We start from the raw sequence: 22999 nt of genomic DNA on the forward strand, positions 1-22999 counted from the left end.
TCGCTACTGTTCCATACAAAACAATAATGGAATGGCTGAAGGGGCACTTTTCGCCACAGCCCTCAGTGGTGGTTCGTCGAAATGCCTTCTACGCAAAGCGGCAAGCCCCATAACTGGGTTTGTGACCTCTCTCTGCCAAGCCGCCCGGTTCTGCAACTTCTCAGAATTGGAGAACATGCTTCATGACCGCCTCGTCGGTGGCCTGAAGGATGAGAAGCTGCAACAACGCCTCTACGCTAAGAAGGACCTAACGTTCCAGGTCGCCCTGGAGGAGGCCCTGGCAACAGAAGTTGCCGAGAGGTCGATGCAAGAGGCATGACCGAGCCTGCCGTCCCAACCGAGGGTCAACCATGAAGACCTTACCGACGACTCAGGATCTGACAGCGAGGAGGTGCACCGAGTACAGTAGCGCACTCAAGCAGTGCACAGACCACAGCTGCCTCGACGAGAAGGAGGGCACTGCGCAAGCTGCAGGGAGAGTCACGAGAGGAGGACCTGCCATTTCCGCAACGCAGAGTGCAGGCAGTGCGGAAAATTGGGACACATCGCCCGGGTGTGTCGGGCTTTGCCCACCCGACGCCAGGCATCAGATGACCGATCCAAGAGCCCAAGGTCCCAGGGCCCAACGCACCAAGGCAACTTGACGGAGCTCACAGACTTCCAGGTATACCAGTTGCCCCACCCCAACGTAGAGAAAATTTATGTAGAGGTACAGATAGAGGGGGCCCCGTGCCGCATGGAGCTTGACACGGTTTCAACTCTATCCATAATCTCGGCAAGGACCTTAAGGAAACTGTGTCCTAGTGGGGGTCTCAAACTCAGGCCGGCCCCATTCACCCTCCGGGACTTCCAGAAACGTAAGGTCCCCACAATGGGGGTGGGGACCTTCAGGGTGCAATATCGAGGGTGGACGCGGCAACTGGACTTGCTTGTGGTCAAGGGCCCCTACATTAGCTTACTGGGATTGGCATGGTTTGGACCACTGGGGCTAGCTGTCACCGGGGTGAACCACACTAGCTTACAAGTGGACGTGGACGCCATATGCAAGGAATTTCTGGGGGGTTTTGATGGGAAATTGGGACAGTATACGGGCCTCCCCATTGCTCTACAGCTTGACCCTGCAGTACGACCTGTCAGGCTCAAGGCCTGCTGGGTGCCGTTCGCCCTGAAACCCGGTATAGAGGAGGAATTGGACCGGCTCGTGGAGCAAGGAGTGCTGGAGCTGGTGCCTAATGCCCCCTGGGAAACCCCGATCGTCACACCCGTCAAGCCTAACGGTTCAGTCCACATGTACGCAGACTACAAATGTACCATAAACAAGGCCCTCATGGCCCACGCATACCCAGTGCCAGTGGTCAGCCATGTCCTTGCCACCCTGGCTGGGTCAAAATTTTTTGGCAAGCTGGACTTGGCCCAAGCATATCAACAGCTGCCAGTAGATGAGGCCACAGCAGAGGCACAGACGATTGTGACGCACAGAGGAGCGTTCAGGGTAAAGCGGCTGTAATTCGGTGTAAGTGTGGCACCAGGCATATTCCAGAATCTAATGGACTCTCTCCTTAAAGGGATTCCTGGCGTCACCCCCTTCTTCGATGATGTGTTGATCGCCGGGCCCACACCAGAGGAGTTTGAGGACCGCCTCCGCACCGTTCTGCACCGTTTCCAGACGGCGGGTCTCAAGGTGAAGCAGGAAAAATGTCTACTAGGAGTGCCTCAGGTGGACTTTCTGGGATTTATGGTGGACGCAGAAGGGGTCCACCCGACTGGGGACAAGGTACGGGCCATTTGTGATGCCCCAGCACCCAAGAGCAAGACTGAACTTCAGGCCTTCTTGGGACTATTGAACTTTTACCATTCCTTCCTTCCCCACAAGGCGGCGGTAGCGGAGCCCCTACACAGACTCCTGGACAAGCGGGCCCCTTGGGTGTGGGGCCAGCACCAGGAGGCCGCATTCCAGGCAGTCAAGGACTTGCTTGTCTCAAACTCGGTCTTGGCACACTTCGACGAGAGGCTGCCGGTGGTGCTACAATGTGACGCCTCGCCCTATGGCATTGGCGCTGTCCTGAGACACCAACTCCTGGATGGAAGAGAGGTATGTTGGCAGCGCTTGTACAAAACTTTTGGTTTGAGGTTTTCTGCTATCTGTAGGGCTCCCGCTCAAATGACTCAAATGACTCTACAGCTCTTTTGCTGTTAAATCAACAGAATGATCAGACTCAACAATGGCATTTAAAAGAATTCATGACAGGTTGTTGGCAGCAGATAAAATATGTATTGCACAAAAATGGAAGACATTGCAAGAGTGACAAATTTCCCTGTAGTTTAAAAAACACAAGGACCATTGTGAATATGACAAAATAGTGCCTAATTTGAATGTTTCTGGGGGACTGGAAACTCCAGAACATTTTTATGCTCTGTGGAGGGACTTCATTTCTTATACTGCTGCAAATAGCCTTAGGACTCAATGGTTTTAGCAGTGTGTGAAACATGGCTTTTCTAAGGATTTGAGAATGTTCTATATATCATGATGCCTCTCGGTTTTTAATTTGAAGTGACTGCAAAAATTAATCTGTAGTCCCTGTCCTCCCTGGTTGGGTTGTATTGTGTGTAGTGTGTAGATATGTAATGACTAAAATGGATGAATGTTGTTCTCTGCTGTCACTGCTGCCTTGTTCTGACCAGAGTATCATTCTCCAGGTACGGATCAGAGCCAGGCCTCCCTCTGCATGCAAACACACCTGGGGGCTAGCCTACCCGATCTGCCGTGCATGCCATTGGGGCTGAGGGCTGGACACCGTGGGGACCCCTCCCTCCAGCAGGAGAGAAATGGCTAACAGGTTTTGTTTTACTTCCTTTGAAAGATTAGCAAGGAAGGACCCCAATGGTCAAGCTAACATCAGAACAGTGTTCTTATAGAAACAAGGCTGGCTCTCTCCTCGGAATTCCTGAGATGTTTTGCTGGAGCAGAGCTCTCCAATTTCACCTCCATGTTTCACTTTAGGCAAAATGCTTCGACATCTTGGGAGTTCAGAGCAGCAGTGAAGGAGGGAGCTAATAACTTCTCACTGTTGGTGAGTCTTTGCCTGGTAGTTTACATTTAAGCCAATTGCTTGGTGTCTACATTCTCCTGTAAGGTTTCTATAAGGCAGCAAAGGAAGACTTTAGGGTTAAATTACTGCTGTGGAATGAAGATAGTAGTCCACTGCTGTTTCAAACGGGGCACCCAACAAAGGCGGCTGGTGAATATAGATGGCTGTTCATCAGTTAAAAGGGGAGTAATAAGTTTCTTTAACAAAGTTAATGAATTTGTGGGGACTTTGTACTTACTCAGTGGTAAGGAAAAGACACTTTGTACATGCTCATTGGTGTGTTTCTTTACTATTACTTGAGATGTTATAGAGATGAATGAGCCAAGTAGTGAAAATAGGTTTTGGTTCTTAGTTTTGGTAAACCCAGGCTAGGACTGTGCTAAAATAGGAGACAAAAGGCAGCAAGTTTCAAATTTTCCCAATCATAAATTCTGTTTGCCACATTTTCACATCAGGTTTTTCAAAGTCCTCACAACAAAATCATTTATTTTTAGCACACATTTCTCCTAATATACACATTTTTGTCTGCAATTTTGTTGCATATTTTTGCAAAGCAATTTTCCCTAATATAATGTATTTTGTCTACTACTTTCACTAATATATGCATAGAATCATAGAGTTGGAAGAGACCACAAGGGCCATCGAGTCCAACCCCCTGCCAAGCAGGAAACACCATCAGAGCACTCCTGACATATGGTTGTCAAGCCTCTGCTTAAAGACCTCCAAAGTAGGAGACTCCACCACACTCCTTGGCAGCAAATTCCACTGTCGAACAGCTCTTACTGTCAGGAAGTTCTTCCTAATGTTTAGGTGGAATCTTCTTTCTTGTAGTTTGGATCCATTGCTCCGTGTCCGCTTCTCCGGAGCAGCAGAAAACAACCTTTGTCCCTCCGCTATATGACATCCTTTTATATATTTGAACATGGCTATCATATCACCCCTTAACCTCCTCTTCTCCAGGCTAAACATGCCCAGCTCCCTTAGCCGTTCCTCATAAGGCATCGTTTCCAGGCCTTTGACCATTTTGGTTGCCCTCCTCTGGACACGTTCCAGTTTGTCAGTGTCCTTCTTGAACTGTGGGGCCCAGGACTGGACACAGTACTCCAGGTGAGGTCTGACCAGAGCAGAATACAGTGGCACTATTACTTCCCTTGATCTAGATGCTATACTCCTATTGATGCAGCCCAGAATTGCATTGGCTTTTTTAGCTGCCGCGTCACACTGTTGGCTCATGTCAAGTTTGTGGTCAACCAAGACTCCTAGATCCTTTTCACATGTACTACTCTCAAGCCAGGTGTCCCCCATCTTGTATTTGTGCCTCTCATTTTTCCCCCTTTTTTCATTTTAATGCACATTTTCCCATAAAATATGCATGTTTGTACTCTCACCCCCCCCGCACTCTAAAATTTGGAGAATGCAAATTTCAAAGGAGAAATGTACGGTAGTTTGGTTAGCATATAGTTTCAGGACGTTTTGCATTAATACACATATGTGAATTTCTGCCCTGCTCTGTAGCTCACTGTTTCTTTGCCGGCTGCTTTACCACCTAGAACAGGAGAAAGCAACGCAGGGAAGCATCCTCACAGGAAGAGCTCCCGAGAGGATGCTGGTATTAGTGGCAGAATTCTCTGGAGAGGACGCTCTGCCTGTTCCAGCTGCTGGTCTGGGGAAATTGAGTCAGTCCAGATTCTGCTTCCCAGCGGAATAGATAGCTCAGAAAGATGCTTCTGTTCCCATGGGAGCTGAGCCTGCGCTGTGGCCAGAGCCCTGCTCTGCTGCCCTTGGAACAGTGCAAAGGCCAGAGGGGAAAGGGCAACGTCTGATAACAGAAGAGAGCCACATCAAATCATTCATGTCAAGTTTTTTTCCAGGAGCTCTCCAGGCCTGGAAGGAAAGACGCAGAAGAGCAGTGTCAATTGTTCAGGCATGTATGGATCAGCTGCCTGCTTGCCTTTGTCACACATGCAACTAGAAAACCGGAGGAGCTGGCTGAAGACATTCTGTGCCCCCACGGAAAATCCAAGTGGCTTCAACCCACCTGCTGCCATTTTTAATTTTTTTATATTGATTAGGGCTTATTCTACTGGAAGCGCTTCCTTAACTGCAACAAGATACAAGCTCAAATTAAATAACCCATTGGCAAACTCCCTCTGATCAACCCTTGCAAACAATAGTGGTGTCCCAGACTGCTGCTTTTGGTAAAGCTGACTTCATTTTTATTAGATAGCCCACGTCTGACACTTTCCATACATTTGCTGGGGCGCAGTTTACAACACGGAGAGTGGGTACCATTGGCTATGTGCCCAACGGCTTTGCCACTGACCTCCACAGCTTCCTGGAAGCCTGGTGCAAAGTGCAGTCAATGCTGCCTCTGGCTTCAGGGCTCCCTCACAGGCCTTTACACCCCAATAAAGGGCTGAGATGAATATTTTTAAGGTGTGATTTTCTTGTTCAAAAATTGCAGTTTCAGCGGGGTGCTAATATTTCCCAAGCTACATTGTGGACAAATATTCTTTTTTGATTATTCATCTGGCCCGGCTGCAACAGAACATCTCTCTCCCATATCCGTCTCTGCAGCTGCAACAGACAAAAAGAGCCACTTGGACCCGTTTCCGAAGAAAAAAAAAACTGGGAGCCGCAAAACTCGTCATTATAAAAATAACTTTTTTGTCACTTTTTTATTACCGTATTTTTCGCTCCGTAGGACGCTCCTGACCAAAAGACGCACCAAGTTTTAGAGCAGGAAAACAAGAAAAAAAATCTGACTCAAATTTTGTACTAAATTATTTAAAACAGCAAAGTGTGTGGCTCCTGTCCACTTTGCTGCTTTAAAGCGAGCCATGGTATATAATGATGAGAATGGAAAAAGGACACATTCCATTATAATGTAGCTGTTTTCATTATCACTGGGAAGTCAGTATTGGCAGCAGTCACAAAAACTAAAATTTGAGCATTTTACTGTTATTAATCAATAATATTAATAGTCAGGGAGAGAAACCAGGGCTGTGCAAATGAGAAGTGCTTGGAGTATGGAGGAACAGCAAAAAGAAGATAATAATAATAATAATAATAATAATAATAATAATAATAATAATAATAATAATAATTTATTATTTATACCCCGCCCATCTGGCTGGGCCTCCCCAGCCACTCTGGGCGGCTTCCAAAAGAATATTAAAATACTGTGAAGCTAAAGATCAAATGATTGTGCTCCAGTTCCTAAATCTCTGAAGTTTTCTCAAAACAGGCATGGTTGTTTTGAAAGGAAGATTCAAAATGGAGTGACTGAGCAAAGAACAGAGGAGGAAAAGAGGGCAGATAAATAGCTTCCATTCAATACCAAGAGAACACAATGTTTTTGGTTTAGTATAGGTGGACTGTACTTGTAAGAATTTGTATAATGAATTATAGAGTTGGAGTGGAATATCAGAGCCTCTTTTCAGCAGTAAAGATTAGCTACTAGGAACATGGTCCACACACACACAGGATGTCTGGTTATAGCTGTGCAGTTTAAACTGTTCCTGAGCCAGATACCTGCTCAGTTTTAGCTGAAATTACTATTACTGGTTTGTGGAGATGCTTTGCATGTATTTATGACTATTTCCCCAAAACTGCTACTTGAAGAAATCCCCAAACTTACTATTTTTAAACTTCAAATGGAGCTCAGAATCCAGTTAGGCAATCCTTTGCAGTTGAATTAGGAGGCACTGAGAGACAGCAATTTGCTGCTCCCCACCCCCAAAGAGCAGCCCAGCAGCACACAGCCTTCCCTCTGCTTGCAAACCTTGTCGGGACTTCAGGGGAAAGCAAAGTCTGTAGGCAGAGCAGTGTAGCTCCCCACCCCCCACCCCCAAAATCACCCCAGCAGCACACAATCTTCCCTCTGCTTGCAGACCTTGCAAACCTTGTCGGGACTTCAGGGGAAAGCAAAGGCTGCCGGCAGAGCCGCGTGGCTCCTCCCCCCACCCCCCAAAGAGCAGCCCAGCAGCACACAGCCTTCCGTCTGCTTGCAAACCTTGCAAACCTTGTCGGGACTTCAGGGGAAAGCAAAGTCTGTAGGCAAAGCAGTGTGGCTCCTCCCCCCACCCCCCAAAGAGCAGCCCAGCAGCACACAGCCTTCCGTCTGCTTGCAAACCTTGCAAACCTTGTCGGGACTTCAGGGGAAAGCAAAGGCTGCCGGCAGAGCCGCGTGGCTCCTCCCCCCACCCCCCAAAGAGCAGCCCAGCAGCACAGGACAACAGCGATTTGGCTCCAGGGAACACACATTCGCTCCATAAGACGCACAGACTTTTTTCCTTACTTTTTAGGAGGGAAAAGTGCGTCCTATGGAGCGAAAAATACGGTATTTCTTTGTTTGACCCCTCAGAATTACTCCTCCTCATAGAAATAAACATTAAATTAACAAGTTACCTTTTTCATGATAAAATGGGCTCAGGACATTGGTTATAACATTATGTTTGCTGACTGGGAAAGGTTATGGACCACCGGTGTGAAGTTCACGGCATGTAGTGCCTTGAAAGAAAATATTATGAAAATGATATATAGGTGGTACATGACCCCAGTCAAGCTTGCAAAAATATACCATTTGCATGACAATAAATGTTGGAAATGTAAGGAAACTGAAGGAACATTCTTTCACCTTTGGTGGACTTGCCCGAGGGTCAAGGCCTTCTGGGAAATGATTTATAATGAGTTGAAAAAGGTATTTAAGTATACCTTCCCTAAGAAACCAGAGGCCTTTCTTCTGGGCATTGTTGGCCAGAGGGTGTTAAAGAAGGATTGAACCTTTTTTATGTATGCAACAACAGCAGCAAGAATACTTATCGCAAAATACTGGAAGACACAAGATTTGCCCACGCTGGAAGAATGGCAGACGCAATTGATAGACTACATGGAGCTGGCTGAAATGACTGGCAGAATCCGAGACTTGGGAGAAGAGACAGTGGAAGAGGATTGGAAAAAGTTTAAGGACTATTTACAAAAACACTGTAAGTTGTATGAATGTTAAGAAAATGCACGATAGAAATCAACATGGCACCAGCAATTTTAGTTGAAAGATACTATGAGAATAAGTGATGTTTAAGTAAAAAGATGAATTTTTGAGACAATATTATGTTTAAACTAAGCAGTTAAGCATATGATAAAAATATCTAAAGTTTAGAATCATAGAATCATAGAATCATAGAGTTGGAAGAGACCACAAGGGCCATCGAGTCCAACCCCCTGCCAAGCAGGAAACACCATCAGAGCACTCCTGACATATGGTTGTCAAGCCTCTGCTTAAAGACCTCCAAAGTAGGAGACTCCACCACACTCCTTGGCAGCAAATTCCACTGTCGAACAGCTCTTACTGTCAGGAAGTTCTTCCTAATGTTTAGGTGGAATCTTTTTTCTTGTAGTTTGGAGCCATTGCTCCGTGTCCGCTTCTCTGGAGCAGCAGAAAACAACCTTTCTCCCTCCTCTATGTGACATCCTTTTATATATTTGAACATGGCTATCATATCACCCCTTAACCTCCTCTTCTCCAGGCTAAACATGCCCAGCTCCCTTAGCCGTTCCTCATAAGGCATCGTTTCCAGGCCTTTGACCATTTTGGTTGCCCTCCTCTGGACACGTTCCAGTTTGTCAGTGTCCTTCTTGAATTGTGGTGCCCAGAACTGGACACAGTACTCCAGGTGTGGTCTGACCAGAGCAGAATACAGTGGCACTATTACTTCCCTTGATCTAGATGCTATACTCCTATTGATGCAGCCCAGAATTGCATTGGCTTTTTTAGCTGCCGCGTCACACTGTTGGCTCATGTCAAGTTTGTGGTCAACCAAGACTCCTAGATCCTTTTCACATGTACTGCTCTCAAGCCAGGTGTCCCCCATCTTGTATTTGTGCCTCTCATTTTTTTTGCCCAAGTGCAATACTTTACATTTCTCCCTGTTAAAATTCATCTTGTTTGTTTTTGCCCAGTTCTCTAATCTGTCAAGGTCGTTTTGAAGTGTGATCCTGTCCTCTGGGGTGTTAGCCACCCCTCCCTGTTTGGTGTCATCTGCAAATTTGATCAGGATGCCCTTGAGTCCATCATCCAAGTCGTTGATAAAGATGTTGAATAAGACCGGGCCCAAGACAGAACCCTGTGGCACCCCACTAGTCACTCTTCTCCAGGATGAAGAGGAACCATTGATGAGCACCCTTTGGGTTCGGTCAGTCAGCCAGTTACAAATCCACTGAGTGGTAGCATAGTCAAGACCGCATTTTACCAGTTTCTTTACAAGAATATCATGGGGCACCTTGTCAAATGCCTTGCTGAAATCAAGGTAGGCTACATCCACTGCGTTCCCTTCATCTACCAGGCTTGTAATTCTGTCAAAAAACGAGATCAGGTTAGTCTGACATGACTTATTTTTCAGAAATCCATGCTGACTATTGGTGATCACAGCATTCCTTTCTAGGTGCTCACAGACTGTTTGCTTAATGATCTGCTCCAGAATCTTCCCTGCTATTGATGTCAGACTGACTGGGCGGTAATTATTTGGGTCCTCTCTTTTCCCCTTTTTGAAAATAGGGACAACATTTGCCCTCCTCCAGTCTGCCGGGACTTCGCCTGTTCTCCAGGAATTCTCAAAGATGACTGCCAGTGGTTCTGAGATCACATCTGCCAGTTCTTTTAATACTCTTGGATGCAGTTCATCTGGCCCTGGAGACTTGAATACATCTAAACTAGCCAAATATTCTTGTACTATCTCCTTAGTTATTCTGGGCTGTGTTTCCTTTGCTGAATCATTTGCTCCAAATTCTTCAGGTTGGGCACTGTTTTCTTTATCGGAGAAGACTGAGGCAAAGAAGGCATTGAGTAGTTCAGCCCTTTCTGTGTCCCCTGTTTGCATTTCACCATCTTCTCCTCTGAGTGACCCCACTGTTTCTTTGTTCTTCCTTTTGCTACGGACATACCCATAAAAGCCTTTTTTGGTGCTTTTAACCTCTCTAGCAAGCCTGAGTTCATTCTGTGCTTTAGCTTTTCTGACTTTGTGTCTACACGTGCTGGCTATTTGAGACATAATATTTGAGAAGTACAAAATAAGAATTGAAACAAGGTAATAAATTGCTGTTTATAACTTTATTATTGAGAATGCAGGAAAGGGAGATGTGAGGAAGTCCAAAGGTTATGGAAATATGATTTGTGGATAGTGGTTTTTGTTGTATTTTCTACCTTATTTACTTGTTTGTTTCTGTTTTCTTTTGATTGTTATTTTGTGGTGACGGTATTCTATATGTTTGGTGATTTCTCTTTTGTTAAAAATTTGCAATAAATATCTTTATAAAAAAAACAAACAAGTTACCTTTTTTTGTGTGTGTGTTCTTCACTCCCCTTCAAAACAGTGACCAGCGTACATGCCCCTTAGAATGTAGCGGGCGGGTGGGCGGGAAGGTGACGTCGGGACGGTGTGTGACTAACGCAAGCACTGCCCCCATGCGACGTCACAGCCAGTACAGCGCCCGCCACAGTGGGGAGTGTCGGGGCACACAATGCGCCTCCTCCCCTCGCTAGTATCCGCCCCAGAGCCGCGGCAAAGGTGTAAAAGAGCCACATGCGGCTCCGGAGCCGCGGGCTGCAGACCCCTGCCCTAGTCCCCCAACCCACCTCTCATTACTTAGAGCTGCATCCTAGACTTTAATCTTCAGTGGGAGACTGTCTCCAGGTAGAAAGGAGCACACTGACTTTTCTCCCCACCCCCTCTCTCACACACATTCTCTTAAAATTTATATTTAGTAATACTTATTTGCATAAAAATATAGAAATAAAAGGACCACAAATATTCTAGAGACAATCCAGATTGGAGGGGCCATTCGTGGTCAGGGAACTCTAGGCAATGTCACACTTAAGTAAATCTTAAGTAAATCTTAAGTAAACATCAATGGGTTGCATCCAGTGTTAGTCCTACTCAGAATAGATCCAAAGTACAGCGGAGCCCCCCCCCCCCGCAAGACGAACGCCCCGCAAGACGAAAGGGTTTTGCGGTTTTTGAGCTGCTTCGCAAGACGAATTTCCCTATGGGCTTGCTTCGCAAGACGAAAACGTCTCGCGACTTTGTCTCCTTTTTCGTAAATCCGTTAATACCCAGGGTGCGTTGCTTGAAGAGGTGCAGTTGCGACCTGACTTCGAGGAGCAACTCATAGCACGCGGTGTGGTGGCCTTTTTGAGCTTTTTAAAGAGTTTGCTGAATTTTTGAAGCTTTTCCAAAACTTCTTTTGCAGCTGTTTGGTAAGTTAAACTTTTATAACTTTTTTGGGGGGGTTGGATTTTGGGTTGGGGTGTTTAGAATTCAAGGACTTGGTGTTGGGGAGAGGTTTGCAAGAATCTGGGAGCTTGTGTGGTTTTTTCTGCATTTTTATGATTTTCTGTGACCATTGGGCCATGTTGTTGTTTTTTGGAAAAAAATTCAGGGTTTTGAATTTCTGTGTGCTGGGTGGCTGGGGGAACAGTTGAGGAGGGGTTTGCAAGAATCTGGGAGCTTGTGTGGTTTTTTCTGCATTTTTATGATTTTCTGTGACCATTGGGCCATGTTGTTGTTTTTTGGAAAAAAATTCTGGGTTTGAATTTCTGTGTGCTGGGTGACTGGGGGAACAGTTGGGGAGGGTTTGCAACAGTTGGGGAGGGGTTTGCAACAGTTGGGGAGGGGCTGGGGGAACAGTTGGGGAGGGGTTTGCAATTTCTGTGTGCTGGGTGGGTGGCTGGGGGAACAGTTGAGGTTTTTGAAAACTTTGGTGATTTTTAAAGCTTTCCCCAAACTTCTTTTGCAGCCATTTGAGGATTTTGAAGACTTTGGTGATTTGCAGCCATTTCGTAAGTTAAACTTTTAAAACTTTTTTGGGGGTTTTGGATTTTGGGTTGGGTGTTTGGAATTCAAGGACTTGGTTCTGGGTTTGAATTGCTGATTTTTTTTTTCTTTTTCTGAGTTTACGAAGGTAAGAGCTGTGCTGCCATGGGACCCAAGAAGACTGCTGCTGCTGCTGCGGAGGCCGGCGAGAGGAAGAAGGAGAAGGTGATGCTGGAAATGAAGAAGGAGATCATCTGGAAGCACGACGGTGGAATGCGTGTGACGGACCTCGCCAGGGAGTACGGCAGGAACCCATCGACCATCAGGACCATCCTGAAGATGAGGGAGAAGATCCTTGTGACTGATGCAGCCAAGGGAGTCACCAGGATCATGAAGAACCGCCCAGCTGTTCTGGAGGAGGTCGAGAAGTTGCTCCTCATCTGGATAGAAGAGAAGCAGCATGCAGGGGACACAGTGACTGAGGCCGTCATTTGCGAGAAGGCCGAGGTCTTGCACGCAGACCTCGTCCGGGAACAGCCAGGAACCTCAGGCGAGCCAGAAGTCTTCAAGGCAAGCAGAGGCTGGTTTGACCGGTTCAAGGCAAGATCTGGAATCCACAGCGTGGTCAGGCATAGAGAGGCTGCCAGTTCTGATGTTTCTGCGGCTGAAGACTTTGCAGCGGAGTTCCTGGAGGTTGTGAAGATGGAGGGCTACGTTCCACAGCAGGTCTTCAACTGCGACGAGACCGGGCTGTTTTGGAAGAGGATGCCCAAAAGGACTTTCATCACACAGGAGGAGGCCAAGTTGCCTGGCCACAAGCCCATGAAGGACCGTGTGACCCTGCTCTTCTGTGCCAACGCAAGCGGCGACCTGAAGATCAAGCCCCTGCTGGTGTACCACTCGGAGAACCCACGGGCCTTCAAGAAACACAAGGTCGACAAGGAGCAGCTGAGTGTCATGTGGCGATTCAACAGCAAGGCTTGGGTCACACGTGTGCTGTTTGTGGACTGGGTCAATCTTGCTTTTGGCCCTGCTGTCAAGCAGTACCTGCTGGACAACGACCTGCCGCTGAAGGCTTTGCTTCTGATGGACAATGCTCCTGCTCATCCTAAAGGCCTTGAGGTGGACTTGTTGGAGGAGTTCAGCTTCATCAACATCATGTTCCTGCCGCCTAACACCACACCAGTGCTCCAGCCGATGGATCAGCAGGTCATCGCCAATTTCAAAAAACTCTACACCAAGGAGCTTTTCAGGCGATGCTTCAAGGTGACTGATTGCACCACCATCACCCTGCAGGAATTCTGGAAGGACCACTTCGACACCGTCACCTGCTTGAAGATGATCACCACGTCCTGGAATGGGATCAGCCAGAGAAATTTGAATTGCGCTTGGCGCAGCCTGTGGCCGGACTGTGTGGCACCAAGTGACTCTGATACACCAGAGTCAACAGTGGTGCAGGACATTGTTGCCTTGGGGAGGACCATGGGCCTGGAGGTCACAGAGGAGGACGTCAGCGAGCTGGTGGAGGAGCAGGACCACGAGCTGACCACCCAGGAGCTGGTTGAATTGCAGGCAGAGGTTGCGCAGGAGCAGGCCTGGCTGGAAGAGGAGGAAGCAAATGAGGAACGGCTGTCCTCCAGAGAACTGAGGGACATTTGCCAGAAGCAGAAGGAGGTGCAGGCTTTTGCAGAGCGGCACCACCCGAACAAGCACGTGGCACATGACCAAGCGAACACTTTTGATACGACGGTCATGTTGCCTCTCAGGGAGCTGCTGAAAAGGCGGATGAAGCAGCAGACCATGGACAGGTTCCTCAGCAAGAAGCAAAGAGTGGAAGAGGAACCTTCTTCGAGTGGTCCCCCAGAGTCTTAGAAAATGTATGTACAGTACACTTTGTTGATTTTTAAATGTTTTTCTGTCATGTTTAGAAACTTAATTTATTGTTCCTTCAATTTTTGAAATGCTCTTTAAAGTATGTGTGACTTTAAAGAGCAGTTAATAAACTCTTGTTGTACCAAATTTGGCTTTGTTTGGACTTTTTTGACCATAGGAACGCATTAATTGAATTTTAATGCATTCCTATGGGAAACCGTGCTTTGCAAGACGAAAAATTCGCTAGACGAAAAAACTCGCGGAACGAATTAATTTCGTCTTGCGAGGCACCACTGTAAATTAATGGACATGACTAATTTAGGTTTATTAATTTCAGTGGGTCTACTCTGAGTAGGATGGGGGTGGACCTTGGTAATATGGCATCCTGTCCGAGGCCAAAATTGGACACCTGCCCCCAGCCCTTCTGCTACCTTTCCAAAGCCAGGTAAGCAAGGCTTTAGTAAGTGCTGGGCTTTGGGAAGGAGGTGTGAGGTTCTGACAGTGTCCTAGAGCCCTCCCTCCTATTTCCCAAAGCTTGGGGAAGGAGGACTCTAGGATCCTGTCAGAATCTCAAGCCTCCTTCCCGAAGCCCAGCACTTACTAGACTTTGAGAAGAAGGCCCCTTGGCAGGGGAATCAGTTGGGTTGCCCTCAGTCCACCTCTGTGCAGAACTTAGGTGGCTAAGACCCTCTGGGTATGAGCTACTTGATTCCATTTACTTCAAAGAATCATATAATTGCAGAAGAGATGGAAGGGATCACCAGGATCTGAATGGGTCTGACTAATACAGTGGTACCTTGGGTTAAGAACTTAATTCATTCTGGAGGTCTGTTCTCAACCTGAAACTGTTCTTAACCTGAGGTACCACTTTAGCTAATGGGGCCTCCCGCTGCTGCTGTGCCACCGGAGCATGATTTCTGTTCTCATCCTGAAGCAAAGTTCTTAACCCAAAGTACTATTTCTGGGTTACTGGAGTCTGTAACCTGAAGCGTCTGTAACCTGAAGCGTCTGTAACCCGAGTTACCACTGTATTGGATCTTATTTAATATTTCAAGACAATCTTCATGATATGTTTCTTTTTTTATATATAAATAAGTTTTATTGTTAAAACTTATTATTAAAGCCTCAGCGCCTAGGGCTTGCCGATCGAAAGGTCGGCGCCTAGGGCTTAAACTTATTATTAAAGCCTCAGCGCCTAGGGCTTGCCGATCGAAAGGTCGGCGGTTCGAATCCCCGCGGCGGGGTGCGCTCCCGCTGCTCGGTCCCAGCGCCTGCCAACCTAGCAGTTCGAAAGCACCCCTGGGGGCAAGTAGATAAATAGGTACCGCTTACCAGCGGGAAGGTAAACGGCGTTCCGTGTGCGGCTCTGGCTCGCCAGAGCAGCGTTGTCACGCTGGCCACGTGACCCGGAAGTGTCTCCGGACAGCGCTGGCCCCCGGCCAATAGATGTGAGATGGGCGCACAAACCCCAGAGTCTGTCAAGACTGGCCCGTTCGGGCAGGGGTACCTTTACCTTTACCTTTAAGTTTTATTAACCGACCAATCAAATCAAATCAAATCAAATCATATCATATCACATCACGTAAATTCCGAATTACAAAGCCAAATTTTAAATTTTGTTGAGGGGACCCATATTTCAAGATCCGAAGGGGGATTCCGATCATCTTCTTGCTACTGCGTTAGTGTCCGAATCAGTCCAAACAAAGTTCAGAATTCTATCTAGTCTTATCTTGCTGTTTCCGCATCTCATCTTGTTCGTATATTTTCTCTTTTTTCTTTATGATCTCTTCTGATAATCTCCTTAAGCCGATAAACACCAATAATAATCCTGTGTGAATTTTCCGTTCATCCAATCCTCAAATCGAGATGGTTTCCATATATCATTGCATTCATAGATAACATTGCTCTTTCCATCATTAATCACAGAACTGTCATTCTTAAGTCCCTCTGAGAAGTTTCACCCACAATATAAATACAGCTCTATTTCTCTATTTCTCCTCCCAGACTTAAGTCCTCCGACAGAACTTCCCAATATGGCGACTGCATTTTTAACTGTGTCATTCCAAAGCCCTTATACATTCCACGCTCTTCTTAAAACATGCTTTGGTTAGAAAGTTTATCTCCACACAGACATAAATCCACAGCTTAAGTCCTTCAAATAACATTTCTGACTTGTGAGGGGGGGGGGATTCTTGTTTAATCACATAGAGGAAAGAAAGGAAAGTTTTCCCCCCTCCCCCATCCAGTCCTTTTGCCATACCGAGTCTTGGTATGTCTTCATCTGGTTAATTCTTGTTCTTCCGACTCGTCTCGTTTATCAGAGATCTCTTCTGTTAGCAGTCTTTACTCCCCCTCCTTTTGAAGTTCTTGCAGCTAGAGGTGCGGATCAGAGGCAGCGTCCAGGAGCGCCGATATCCACAGAAGGGCATTCTGCCTAGTGCCCCCATCCCCTCAAATTCGGGGGTGGTATAGGGCACAGCAGGCAAGGGCAGCCCCCCCCCACAATCCTGGGGGGGGTAGGGAGGCTATTACTCCCATCACAGCCTCCAAATTACCTCGTGTGGGTCGGAGAGATGTTATTGTCAGCCATCTTCTGATGCGCCCCTAGTGGCCAAGATATGTTTCAAAAGGATTTCAATACAGCAAAGATGGTTTCCAACTTTCCAAAATAGGAAAGGCTTCATTTCCTATAGTGGCTCATAATGTGACTTTTACCATCACTAAAGCTTCTCAGCTTTAGTGCAACCAATTTTCTGCAGTAGATCTTTAATGTTTTGCAAATATGAGTTAGGCTGTGCACACACCAAACATTTGAAGCACATTTAAAGCATATGGCTTCCCCAAAGAATCAGGGAGAGACTGTTGTTTAAGGGTCCTTGGGGTTGTAGCTCTAAGAGAAATAAAGTACAGTCCCAGGGGTCTTTGGGGAAAGCCATGCGCTTTATATGTGTGGTGTGTATGCAGCCCTGCAATGAAATCTTGAAGTTTGCCATACTCCTGTTCATGATTCTAGCCAGTCAAGCCTCCTTCCCTTTACAGGCAACTTCTGAAATGAAGAACTAACTTCTTGGCAATAAAATGACAACTTTGAATGCACGATGGGGCCAATGACATCCCCTGCGGCTTTCAGCTTCTCCACTGGCTTGTCTGCCACAACCCCTGCTTGGGCAGTTCCATCTGAAACCAATGCCTTGAACAGGAACATGTGGGCAGTGTCATTGTCACATGATGCCACAACCTAAGCAGCACAGTCTTTAGCATATGCGCCGCAGGGGTGTAAAGATCCGCCCAGCGCCCCCAAATTTAGTTTAGCCCCTAAACTAACTTTTATTATGCTTATGTCAGACACCACGCTTACGCCTTATCTCTTGTTTACGAAAGAAGGGAGGAAAAAGAAAGAAACCTTTTTATTTGCTCAACCACCACACTTAAACTTTTAAATATTGTTTAGGCACCTACTTAGGAGAAACATCAGTCGTGTCAAAGGTGCTGCTGACCCTGCTGCCACATAGCAGCGCAGCTCAATGCAATATGTAACATGATATTTTGATGTAAAAGTTCCTTTCGCGTGCACAGCGCTGTTGTGAATGACACGTGCCACCGCTGGCACACAGCGTCTTTGCTAAATGAGCGCACAAAGTCAAAAGTCCTTTAGTGAAACAGTAGGTATACATTTCGGTAATACCTAGGTATATATGTATTTTGTTTTTCTAGCTCGATCAAAATTATTTATTATTTCATAACAGGTAGATAGTTAGCTTAGGCAGCTTCAGCAGTGAGCGCCTGGCGCCCCCCAGAATTTGGCGCCCGGGTGCCCTCACCCCTTGCACTCCCGGGTAAAGACGGCCATGAACCCAAGACAGTGGGCGCGCCTAGGCAAACCTTTGCCATCTTGGGGTGGGGGGGTTGTGCCGCATGCTGACACATTCACGTTCCGCAACCTATTTTAACAAAATGTATATACTGCTTGGCTGTATTAAAAGCCTCTAGCCACTTTACAAGAAATGTTTTCAGTAAAAACAGTTGCAAACATTTAAAAATAATTAAAAGTAAAAGAAGAAAAAGCTTTCTTCTTTTTCTTTCAAGCTTTATGTGTCTGGGTAGGCTTGCCTAAAAATGCTTTAAGCAGGTGCCAAAAAGAGTGTAGTGAAGATGCCTGCTTGATGTCAATAAAATTAAAGTGGATTTGGCAACAAAGCCATGCCCCACGCCAACTGAACGTTTTGTGATAAGGTGAGTGATGGCATGCCTTCCAAGATTTCTCCAATGAAAATAGGGACATCCCATTCCATAATGATAATTTTACTATTTATATCCCACGCATCTGACTGCGTTGCCCCAGCCACTCTGGGCGGCTTCCAACATATATAAAAACATAATAAAACATTAAACATTTTTTAAAAAACCTTCCTTAAATAGGATTGCCTTCAGACAGCTCAAGGATCAGATAATTTCATACCCTCCAACATTTCTCCAATTAAAATAGGGACATCCTAAGGAAAAGTGGGACATTCCCGGATCAAATGAGAAATTGGGACAGCTTCTCTAAATCAGGGGCATCCCTGGAAAATAGGGACACTTGGAGGGTCTGTGATGAGGAAATGCTGTGGAAAGTGTGGAAAAACACTTGATGCTCCCCCCTCCAACTTCCCCACAAGCAAATCAGAATGAATACTCAAAGAGCAGACCATCTGGTAGTGACTTCAGTCTGTGGTCCAGATTAATTTCCTAGGCATTCAGAAAATTATTCTGCTTTTCCCAGATTATTTCCAGAGTGAATTTGGGGAATCCACTCATCACTGACTGCATAATTCCATGACTCCTCTTGGAGATCAGTTGCTTTTGAACAAACTAAAGAATGCTCTCTCTCTCTTTCTCTCTCTCTCTCTGTGTGTGTGTTTTAGAGAGGCCAAATGGAATTAGTGATTCTGCATTTTCTAGAAACCACTATTGCATTCTTAATATCTAAGTCTGAATGTTTAAGCCGAGGGGAGAGGTCTTTGCTTTCCAATCCACAGAGACCCTAACTAGAAAGAGTTAGAAAGGGTTTGATTAAAAATCTCTCCTTCCCTGCAGATGAAACTTAATCTATCTAGCCAATTGAAGAAGAAATGAGCAATCAGGTCTAAGCCAACACATCTGCCTGATGTTCAAGCAATTCCACAGATCCCTCCAATCTAATTCATTTTCTAGATTAGCAGGGAAAATCCATCACAAATATTATTTATGGGCTTGCAATAAATAACTCTTTGCAGAAGTTGCAATGTGTTCTTGTGAATTTCAGCAGGACTTTCAGCAAGTTGGAAAGGTCAGGTCATTCTGCGATACTAGCTCTATAGTGTTGGAGCCTTTCCCTCATCTGTTTCAAATTAAGGGTAATATTTGGTGTAACAGTGCTCTCAATGGGGGAGAGAGCCCCTGCACATTCCTCTTGGGGCTCTGGCACAGGCTGGGGTGGGGAGGGGAAGGGGACACAGGGCTCTGTAAACAAAGGTTGAATGGCATTTTTATTGGAGAAGCTATTCATTTTGCCTCTCTCTTCCCACTCTCCCTCTTTCATGTGCAACTAGGTTTCATCGTTTGGGGTTGGGTCTGTTGGAGGCTCTGCAAAGTGTAGATTCAGAGAGCCAGGAGCAAGGAAAATATGGATCCTGGGTTTATTTTAATGGCTGTTCATGAAGCGGAATGAAGTGGCAGAATTGTGGACTGCACCACCTACAGAGGTGGGAGGGTGAGCAATATTTGATAATGTTTCCCCACGTTAGAAAGCAACAAACAAAAACATCTTGCTGGACTCATTTTCTACATGCATGGCTTCTGTCTGTGAGCATTTAAAAAAAAAAGCCACCCCCCCAGTTTGCAGTAGTCCAGTCCAGAATTTTACCACCTTGCCAGGCGACTTCATTTTGGCTGCTTCAACACTAAACTTAAACCCTGTTATTTTCATAGTCGCATTTCCCCCCAAATAATACTGGGAACTATAGTTCATCGAAAGTGCTGAGGGTTGTTAGAAGGCCTCATTCCCTTCCCAGAGCTGCAGTTTCTCTCTTCAGAGGGGATGCTGGTGAGGGGACTAGGCGTCTCCAAACAACTTTTAGCACTCTTCACAAACTGCAGTTCCCAGGATTCCTTGAAAGAAGCCATGACTCGGAAAGTGGCACAAGAGTGCTGTGCATGTATGGTGCAGACATGACCTGTGTGTTTGTGTGGACATAGGCATGTCAAGTCCCCACTAGTGGCCCCCATTTACATTGAAGTTTCCCACAATGCCCTAGAGCAACTTATATGAGGGACATTGTGGGAAATAAAAATGGCAGCTCTGACTCAACTGCAGCAGGACCCAGGGCATAGTATCACAGAACTGTAGAGCTGGAAGGGACCCTGGGGGTCATCTAGTCCAACCTTCTGCAATGCAGGAATCTCAGCCAAAGCATCCAGGACAGATGGCCATCCAGCCTCTGCTTGAAAACCTCTAAAGAAGGAGAGTCCATCACCTCCCGAGGGAGACTGTTCCACAGTCAAACAGCATGTGTGTGCTCTGGACCAAGATGTCATGGGCCACATGCCCAGGAGCCCCAACCAGCATGGCCAATGGTCAAAGACAATGGGAGCCATAGCTCTCAACATCTAGAGGGCACCAGGTTGTCCTCCCCTGTTCTAGATGTTGCCTGCAGATAGCGCATTCCGATGAACAGCCCCTGCTCGGGACTGAATTTCTGCAGAGGGCACTTCAAGGTCTAACTGGGGATGGAGAGTTCCCTTCCTGCCATCTCACTTGGGATTCTGCTTCTGTCTTATGAACAACAGCCGGTGTGCTCTGTAGACCCAGCCAATGCTCAGATTTTGAATGCATGTCCACAGAAGCCAACTTTCCCAGCTGTGTTCTATATCAGTGCTCAGTGCAGGAGCAGAGCAGAAATGCTGAGTGGTGGGGGCTGGGGGGGGGAAGGACCTCCCGGTAGGCTTAACAAGAGCCTCTTCATAATGTTCCATAGCCTGGCTGAGATTCAGGACCTCACAGAGGGTTTTGGGAAGGTGGTGCAGGCAGAGCTGGAAATGGATCTTCTTTTTCTCCAAGCAAACAAACAAAACATTTATCACAGCTAACTAGCACAAACAAACCTTGATGAGACAGGTGGATTTCCTAAGGAGGTACCCAGCAGTCCCGATTCCCTGGTGACCTGCTGGAATGCAGAGTTAACCAGGGCTACTGACTGTGTGGCTCCGAAGCGCCCTCTCCGATTGCATGGAGCCCAGACAGCCCCGTGGTTTCCCTTGGAGCTGAGGGCGATGAAACAATTGCTGAGACAGCTAGAGTGCCGGTGGTGGAAAACTCATTCTGAATCGGACCGGACACTGGTTAGAGCTCAATGTCGAGCCTACCAAGTGGCAATAGCGACGACAAAAAGGATGTTCTTCGCCGCCTCTATTGCACCTGCAGAAACAGCAGCAGGAGACTCTTTCAGGTGGTTCGCAATCTATCAGAACCACTTTCGTCACTGGGGCCTGGTAGGGACCCCAAGATCTCCTGCAATGATTTTGCAAAGTATTTTTTCAGATAAAGTCGCTCCGATTCAGAAGGAGGTAGACTCCACCATGGGAGCAGGGCCAGGGCGGGAGAGTGCTGGACTCCTGTCTAGTTGTGCTATATGGGATCAATTCCAATCTGTTACCTCCGAGGATGTGGACAGGCTGCTTGGATGAATGAAACCAGCCACCTGTCTCCTTGATCCATGTCCATCCTGGCTGATAAAAGCGAGCCGGGAAGGGCTGGGCGATGGGCTCTGCAGGGTGGTGAATGCTTCCCTCTGCGTGGGAGCTTTCCCAGACCCGCTGAAAGAAGTGGTCATTAAACCGCTTCTTAAAAAAACATCTTTAGACCTGGCCAATTTGGCCAACTATCGCCCAGTCTCAAATCTTCTATTCTTGGGCAAGGTGATTGAGAGGGTGGCTGCTGAACAACTCCAGGCACGCCTGGAAGATGTGGACCATTTGGATCCTTTCCAACTGGGATTCAGGCCTCCTCATGGGACTGAAACTGCATTGGTTGCACTGGTTGATGATCTCCAGCGGGCTAGGGACAAAGGTGAGAGCTGTTTCCTAGTTCTGCTGGATCTCTCAGCGGCCTTTGATCTGATTGATCATGACATCCTTCTGGACTGTCTAAAGGGGCTAGGAGCTGGGGGCACTGTTATACAGTCGTTCTGCTCCTTTCTCCTGGGCTGTGTCCAGAAAGTGCTGTTGGGGGATGAGTGTTCAGACCCCTGGGCTCTCACTTGTGGGGTGCCTTAGAGTTCCGTCCTCTGCCCCATGCTTTTTAACATCTATATGAAGCCGCTGGGAGAGATCACCAGGGGGTTAGGGCTGGGTGTTCATCAGTATGCGGATGATACTCAGCTCTATCTCTCTTTTAAATCAGAACCAGTGAAGGCGGTGAAGGTCCTGTGTGAGTGTCTGGAGGCAGTTGGAGGATGGATGGCAGCTAACAGATTGAGGTTGAATCCTGACAAGACAGAAGTACTGGTTTTTTTGGGGGGGACAGGGGGCGGGTGGGTGTGGAGACTCCCTGGTCCTGAATGGGGTAACTGTGCCCCTGAAGGACCAGGTGCATAGCTTAGGAGTCATTTTGGACTCACAGCTGTCCTTGGAGGTGCAGGTCAATTCTGTGTCCACGGCAGCTGTCTACCAGCTCCATCTGGTATGCAGGCTGAGACCCTACCTGCCTGCAGACTATCTTGCCAGTGTGGTGCATGCTCTCGTTATCTCCCGCTTGGACTACTGCAATGTGCTCTACATTGGGCTACCTTTGAAGGTGACTCAGAAATCACAATTAATCCAGAATGCGGCAGCAAGACTGGTGACCGGGAGTAGCCACCGGGACCATATAACACCCGTCCTGAGGGACCTGCATTGGCTCCCAGTACATTGGCTCCGAGCACGATTCAAAGTGTTGGTGCTGACCTTTAAAGCCCTAAACGGCCTCGGCCCAGTATACCTGAAGGAGCGTCTCCATCCCCATTGTTCAGCCTGGACACTGAGGTCCAGTACTGAGGGCCTTCTGGTGGTTCCCTCACTGAGAGAAGTGAGGTTGCAGGGAACCAGGCAGAGGACCTTCTCGGTAGTGGCCCCTGCCCTTGGAACGCCATCCCATCAGATGTCAAGGAAATAAGCAACTATCCTACTTTTAAAATACATCTGAAGAAGAAGAGTTTGACCATATGAAGAGGT

The 22999-nt window shown here is 47.0% G+C and overlaps 1 protein-coding gene across 1 annotated transcript in view; it reads left to right on the forward strand.

The window, feature by feature from the left end:
- Window positions 1-11229: 11229 nt before the first annotated feature.
- The window catches only part of LOC309536182 (tigger transposable element-derived protein 1-like), a 190010-nt gene continuing 178240 nt past the window's right edge, over window positions 11230-22999 (forward strand). Inside the window, exons 1-2 of the mRNA XM_082230141.1 lie at window positions 11230-11343; window positions 11883-13477. Of these exons, the coding sequence (XP_082086267.1) occupies window positions 12065-13477 (1413 nt within the window). The 5' untranslated portion in view covers window positions 11230-11343; window positions 11883-12064. The remainder of the gene's footprint in view (window positions 11344-11882; window positions 13478-22999) is intronic.

This window comes from Podarcis vaucheri (genome assembly GCF_965113315.1).
Source record: "Podarcis vaucheri genome assembly, chromosome: 7".
NCBI lineage: Eukaryota > Metazoa > Chordata > Lepidosauria > Squamata > Lacertidae > Podarcis > Podarcis vaucheri.